This window comes from Xiphias gladius, chromosome 24 (genome assembly GCF_016859285.1).
Source record: "Xiphias gladius isolate SHS-SW01 ecotype Sanya breed wild chromosome 24, ASM1685928v1, whole genome shotgun sequence".
NCBI lineage: Eukaryota > Metazoa > Chordata > Actinopteri > Istiophoriformes > Xiphiidae > Xiphias > Xiphias gladius.
Window position 1 is genome coordinate 2,101,930 of NC_053423.1, and position 7,427 is coordinate 2,109,356.

A 7,427-nucleotide genomic window follows, 5' to 3' on the forward strand; every position below is an offset into this window, starting at 1 on the left:
ATCAAAAGAGTAACGATAAGGTCCTTCTACAACGCTTGGTTGGTACAATTATCTTCAGAAATATATGCAAATTAACCAATTTTGTAAAATCAAAATATTTCAATAAAATGTCCAAGGTTACTGAACAAAAAAAAATAAAAATAAAAATAGTAAATTATAAAATAATTCAAACACAAAATCTACCCCAGACACAATTATTGACAGTCTACACTAATATTTGGTTGCAGAACCTTTGGCAACAATGAAAGCCTCTAAACGTTTCGAGTAGCCATCTAGAAGCTTTTTGCACCTGTCTGCTGGTAGTTTCTGCCACTTTTATCTTCCTATGTATTCAAGCTCTTAAGTTTGCAGGAGTTCTTTTTGCAATGGCATATTTTAGTTCTCTCCAAAGGTTTTCAGTGGGATTTAGGTCAGGATTCATTGCTTGCCAGTTTAAAACAGTCCATCTTTCCGTTTCAACCGTTCTTTTTTAACACTGGATGTGTGCTTTGGGTCATTGTCCTGCTGAAAGACCCAAGACCTTCGCCTCAAACCTAGTTTTCTGACACTGGGTAACACATTTCACTCTAAAATGCCTTGATAATCTTCTGATTTCATCAGTCCTTTCATTCATTCAGTGCCTCCAGTACCAGAGGCAGCAAAGCAGCCCCAGTAGGGTCTTCTTTTCCATATGGGCTTCATTTTGTTGCTTTTAAACAAACTAATGCACTGCATTCCAAAAGAGTTCTACTTTGGTTTAATCTGTCCATAGAACATTATCCCAGAACTATCCCAGACTGTGGCTTATTTATGAAAGTTTTGCAAACTTTAGTCTAGCATTTTGTGCCTTTCTTTCAATAGTGGAGCCCTCCTTGGTTTAGTGTGCAGCATATGGTACAGGCTGAAACCACTAATACAGACTGCTCGAGGGCAACCTGTAGCTCTTTATATATTTTGTGTGATCTTTTCCACAATCTGCACCTACCTTCGCAGACATCTCTCATTGATTTTCTTCTTAGTACCACGTCCTAGAAGCGTCTTAGTTTTATGACTGTGAAACTTCTTGATAACATTAAGAACTGCTGAAACAGGGATTTCAAGTTCTTGGCCATTGCATTGTAGCATTTCGAATATTTATGTTTTTTTTGTATAAAATTTCTGATGCTCTCAGGCAGCTCTCTTGTCTTCACTATTGTGAAAAAAAAAGTAGAATCAATTAGCCCCTTTTTATGCAGTAAAACCATCATTCCTTTGTTAATTCAGATCATGTGAACACTGAAAATCAAGCACAGGTGATTTTTATTTGTTTTTTATTTTGTTTGAGGAACTAACTTAAATCCATCAAAAGGATGCCAATAATTGTGTCAAGCCTACATTTTATGTCTGTATTTTTTTATTTCACTATATGAAAGCTTTTCGTTGTTGTTGTTGTTTAGTAACTGGATATTTTGCTAAATATTCCGATTATTAAGTCTAATAACCAAAAAGTAGACATTTAAATTTTATATAATTTTCTGTAATGATAGTGCCCCCAAATTGGTGCTCTTCAGTGGGTGTGAATTTTTGGTGAAGAATAATATCTGGTACAACCTCACCTACTAGGTGTTTGGTGGACAGCATTGTCAGTAGAGAGATGCTGCATGATGCACTGGGATTTTATAATTGAGCTATGAGCAGCCCAGAGACTTTTCTTTTCTCTGACTGTGTGAAAATTTCATTTTCTCACATCACAGATTATGACCAAAGAAAATAAAACTTGAGACAAATTTAGGATGATACGGGAATTTAGTGTGGGGCAGATGCTCTGCAAGTGAGTTGACCTTGACTGAGTCGGGGAGTGAATACTTCTCATACTTGTTGGTTATGTGTACTGAAGAAAAAACATCAGTAATCTCTTTTCTTCAACACAAAAAATGACTAGGTCAAAACCTATTATGTGGCTGGACTACCCTTTGCTTCTCTCCTACTGTCTGTGCTTAAATATACAGTAATATAATACAGCCGAATTCCCAATAAAGCTGTTATCATTTATATGTTTTTCTGTTTCTGTTGTCGGACAACGGAACAAATATGAAATAGGGACTGAATCGTGGCCCATTAAAACTACATGTTAACTGGCAGTCACTTTAAAGACATTTCAAAGCTGCTGGTCTGCACTGAAATCCTGATTTTATAATGACAATGTCATCTGACATAATCACAATAGACATAAATTATAGACAAGGGCTATACTTTGATTTCAGCTATATTTACTTAAAAAATAAAATATAGTAAAATATCACTCAGAGAGGCCAACTGAATGAGATGCATAGAAAAGCGTGCCTGCGGAGGGAAAGCCCGACCTTGTGCTTGCATGGCAATACTTGCGACTCTCTTCAACAGAGAGTAGCTAAGGTTTGTCCAAAAAGGCACTAGATTTGTAGCTCAGAGCTTTTCTGTAGAAAATCGCTAAAAGGTCGTCAAAAGTCTGTAAATCTAGCGACAAAGGCACTTAGTTGGCAAAACTGCCTGTAAATGCCCCCTGATGACGCAATAAAAACTGTTTGTGCCATTTCACTTTGAAAGAGCAGCAGCCAATGGTGTTACTTCAGCACCAAGTCATGTGGCATTCAACTGACCAATGACTTTATCACTCAGTCCGACAGTCAGTCACTGAAATTCACATTTATAGGGCTGGCCCCTATATTGCAGTCCTAACAAAAGAGGTATGAACCCCTGAACCACAAGCACCTGACAAATTAATATAGTGATGATGATCCAGTTCAAAGCATTGGCTTCAATTGCTGACTCAGAAAATGTTGATTCGGGGACAGCCCTAGAAGTGCCCACTCAGAGGCCCAAGGCTTAAGGCCAATTCATGGTTTCTGTATCCATCTGCCCAAGTCTATGACGGTACTGACTGTATGCACCACAAGTGCGCCTAATGTGCATGCATTAGAAAGGTAAACTGAACATTTGTGTCCTGCACTGTATGTATGTACTGTATATTTCCCATTCTTGGTCCTGTTCTGGTAAAGCAGTCGCACAAACAGTTCTTTTTTTTTAAATTTTTTCATGTTGTTCTGCCATATACAACAAATTAACATGCTCTTCTTCTTGCTATCAGACATCACCATTATGTTTTATGTTTCATGTGTGTAAAATGTCCATGCACACATACCCTGATTGTATTGGGTTGTATGTATAGAGGCGCATCCATCCTGGAGTATGATCAGGGCTTTAGACTCTGTTTCCACAAACATGTCAAAAAACTGTTTTATACTCTTTTGAAAAATGGAACAATAAGCAAAATAGCTGTAATATCATTCTGGTTTATATTCTTTAATCAAAAAATGAGGAGAATGCTTCTTTAAATCAAATTTACCTAAGCAAACACAGGTGTACTGAACCTTACACTGCATGAAAAAGCAGTATAATGGATAAGAGTCATGCAACTTGTTTGATTTTGATGGACAACAAAATTAGTCAAACATCAGTGAATCATTGGCTAATTATGATTAGCAACTTTATTTTGAACCATGAGTGTGATTACCATCATCGTGAAAAAACCAAAAAAAAAACAAAACACAATTCATTGTGGAGGAAATGGAGGATAGTGACAGGGTTTATGGGAATTGTGGCATTCATTGTGAGTAACACCAGCAAAAATAGTGCCACCTATTGAGACTGATAATACTTAATATTTCCAACTTTGACTTGTGGGTTTGAAATAACTGTACCAAGGCATTACAATTGACTTTATAATACAGCAGTAGTTCCCATCCCTGGGATGGGGACCCTGAAAGGGGTCCCAAGATAAGTCTGAATGGCTGGCAAGATTAAAAGACTGCATAAAAAATCTCCACAGTAAGGCCATAACTTGCAACAAGGTATCACAAGCAGATACTGACTTGTTTCAAGTAGTCACAAGCCAAAAAGATCGGGAACCACTTTTTTTCATAAATGTGGGGCTTGTACACACTAACAGAAACTTCAGTACATTTAACTAGGATCTAAAATTTTACTTACTGTATAGATTTATGGCAGCTATATGTTTCAAAGACCATGCTTACCTGAGGCATCTCCCACTTCAAAGTCACTGTCATCTGAGCTGTCATAATCCAAGGCATCTAAGAGAGAGGCAGCAAGTGGCTTCACCTGCCGGCGCTTCAAACTGCGGTCCACTAACAAAGGAGAATTGCAGAAAACAAAACACCGCAAAACAAAGTTTGAGTAAGCTGTGGTGTACATGCAGCAAGATTTAAAAAATGGATTTTGTAATGCAGTGATAAGCAGTACAAAACTATAAAAAAAACTACCTATACAAATAAGGTAATTAGAGAAATCTTGTTATATATAAAAACTGTAATCAAAGTGATACAGGTTGTTACTCCCAAATTACACATTTGAGGGAGAGCTAGCCTCAGTGCATTAGATTAATGTTAATATAAAATACAGAAACAGTACAGGGATTTCTCACATTACCTGAACAGGTACTGGAAGACACTCCCCACCTGCATATACTGTACCTATTCTTACTGACATACAGCATGCACTCCTGATTATGGTATGCCACTGCTGTGTTCCCCTAACAGATACCACTTTCCATTTGCATACACCATTGGAGAGTGTCACTCTTGTTTTGGTTTCATATATCAATCCTTAGTGCTATCACAACTTTGACTAGTAGCATGCCCCTGCTGTTCTACTAGCATATTGTACATAAGTACAGCACATTACTAATGTTCCACTGACACATACATACCACCCCCCAGTGGCATAAACCAATTCTTAGTAGCATACATGCTGATACAGTGTGTTATTTATTGTATTTGAAGCAAAATAAGATTTACTTTTTGCCATAATGCCCATTGGTATGCTTGCTATGCTAGCCATACAGGGATAATATGTAGATACAGCTAGCCCCACTAGCTTAGCAACCACAAAAATATAGTGTTCCTCACATTAGTAATAGCTAGAGCTCTGCAAGGAGCGGATATCCTCCTGAGTAACATTATGGCATAAGATACCCTTTTTACACAGTATTTTCTGATTAGAAATGGCAACTGTCAGTGGGACACAAATGGCACTTTCTTGTTTCAGTGAAATATGCAAGGCGAAAAGCAGGCAAACACTTGTCAAGGTGGCATACCACTAAAAATTGGCATACGACTAAAAAACAAGAGTGACATACAATCAGTATACGATGATGGAGAGTGGTGTCTGCCAGCTGAACACTAATGACAACCCATTTATACAGTAAGTGGCCCACAGCAGCGACAAACCATAAAAAAATGACAAACATGTATGTCAGTGGGAAGTAGTAAGTGCCAGTGGAACATGACTAGCATACTGTATTGTTTTTAAGTGCTACATGGCAGTAGAACAACAGTGGCATACCTACAGAGATACCACTAACAATCCACATGCTGTAGTAAACAAAAAAAGAGTGGCATAGCATCAGCCATATTTTGATCTCTGTATCTCATTTTTCTTAGTCTTTGGGTTTACCATTACTGTAAACTCAAAAACCTTGCTGTATCCTAAATGGTACACAGCATCTTGAGCAGCACTAAACTGATGTAATTTCTATGTGGATTGTAGAATAGAATGTTACTTGCGAGATTTTTCTTGTATAGCCAAACATCGACTGTTTTTCTATCCGTCCCAGACTCTGGTAACAATTGCACTGCCGAGTAAGAACCTGGCCAGCTCTTTTCCCATTAGTTCTTGCTCCAAATTTGGATGTTGTTCACCCCCTTCCTGTAGAAAAGGCTAATGATTTGCAAATTTTTACACAGACCACTAAGACTCAATCAAACTCCCACAGCAGAGACGCCAAACAACAAGTTTACTCGGGTTTAGTCCAACAGCTTCTGCGATGGTGCAACAAATATGAGATTCATTAACGCTCCTCACGTGCACACTGCGTTTAGTATTGGCAAACTGTTAGCAAACAAAGAGCACCGCTGCGCATCTGCAGCTATCAGAGAGCTGCGCAATGCTATATGCTGTTAACGAAATCTTGCTCTTTCCACCAATAGTTAACCACAGACTCTTTAAACCTAACAGCTTTGAGTGCATGCAGTAATTCCGTCACCATCAAAACAACCTCACATTCGTTGCAGTTACGCTGCCGTCTCACGTTCTTGTCTACCAAGCAAGGTAGCTAAGTGTAACTAGCATTAGCTGTAGGCATTCACTTCAAATTACGGCATTGTTATGTAAATCTTTAAATCGGCTTCACACAGATATACGCATGAGGATAGCATTAAATGGTAAGATTAAAGATAAGTAAAAGTGACAAGAACAGACCAAAAGTCCCAAACTGCAGGTAAAACAGATCAGTATGTGTATTATTAGCATCAAGTGCTAATCACCAAGCATATCTGGACTGGCTTAGCCGGCTAGCTGCTAATTAGCAGCAGTTCGAGACTGCAAATAATGTAGTTTAATCGGTGCGCCCGCAAATCTAACTTAACAGAATCGCACTGAATCTTACAGGACCAATTCAGCGTGGAAAGCAGCACTCACTTTGTGGTTGGTTTTTACTACACGGAACGAGGCAGGTCTCCTTTTAGCAGCATGTTATGTCGACAATGGAAAACACAGCAGTGACGTGCAGAAGACTGGATGTTGTTTCCATGGGAACAGTTAAGGATGAAGCTAGAGCATAGCTAAATTAGAAATAAATAGGAAAAAAAGAAAGAGCGGTAAATAAATAAAAGTATTAATTTCTGTATGATTTAATATTTGAGTTTGGGTACTTTATTTTATAAATGTAATACTGCATTGAGATACACCTATATATTCCTTTCTGTTTTTGGAACTACATACTCTATCTACTGACTCAGAATTCAGAAGGCCACCCTCATTTAAGGTATAAGATTGAGAGCTTAACACTGAACAATGTTACCACCTGCTGCTAGGACTGATTTCACCTCAAATATTTGCTGACACTAAAAAAAAAGAATAACTTTTCAAAATCAAAACTTTTTTCAGCTCACCAAAGAGCTTATAAATTGTAAGAACATCTCTTCACTGTACTTCAGTTTGGTATTGATGCTCCACACAGTGAAATACAACTATTGACAAATTAAAGGTAAAATCAACATTAGGTGTCTCAGTGAGGTGTTACTTCACCACAAGCGTCCAGAGCACCTTGAGTGCTCATTATCAGAGATTTCCCAAATGTGTGAAAATTTACTAGAGGGATGAACAGCATTCTTCCGAAAAAATATTCCCTCATCTGACATTTTGAGGACGGCGGTCGAGAGCCCTGCCTGACACGTCAGCCCAAAGTATCCTAAAATTGCTGAGAAAGAAATGATAACTGAGATACTACAAAAATCATAGCCAGGATAGTGGCATGCTACATGCATGGCACATACTCATTGACTGTAGCAGTGGAATATCTTAATGTACTCACAAAGAGATACACTAACATACCTGCAACACCCAACCCCCCC

At 38.2% G+C, this 7,427-nt stretch overlaps 1 protein-coding gene across 9 annotated transcripts in view; it reads right to left on the reverse strand.

Moving 5' to 3' along the window:
* Positions 1–7,020, reverse strand: part of phf14 (PHD finger protein 14) — a 105,790-nt gene extending 98,770 nt beyond the window's left edge. For 7 of the 9 annotated variants that reach the window (XM_040121499.1, XM_040121498.1, XM_040121506.1 and 4 more), the window contains exons 1-4: positions 6,966–7,019; positions 6,493–6,635; positions 4,032–4,142; positions 3,140–3,205 (exon numbers count right to left, since the gene is read on the reverse strand). In XM_040121499.1, coding sequence (XP_039977433.1) covers positions 3,140–3,205; positions 4,032–4,142; position 6,493 — 178 coding nt within the window. In that variant the 5' untranslated portion in view covers positions 6,494–6,635; positions 6,966–7,019. Of the gene's footprint in view, positions 1–3,139; positions 3,206–4,031; positions 4,143–6,492; positions 6,636–6,965 lie in introns of all 9 variants that reach the window. The other 2 variants (XM_040121505.1, XM_040121500.1) reach the window with 2 other exon arrangements.
* Between the last annotated feature and the right edge of the window lie 407 nt (positions 7,021–7,427).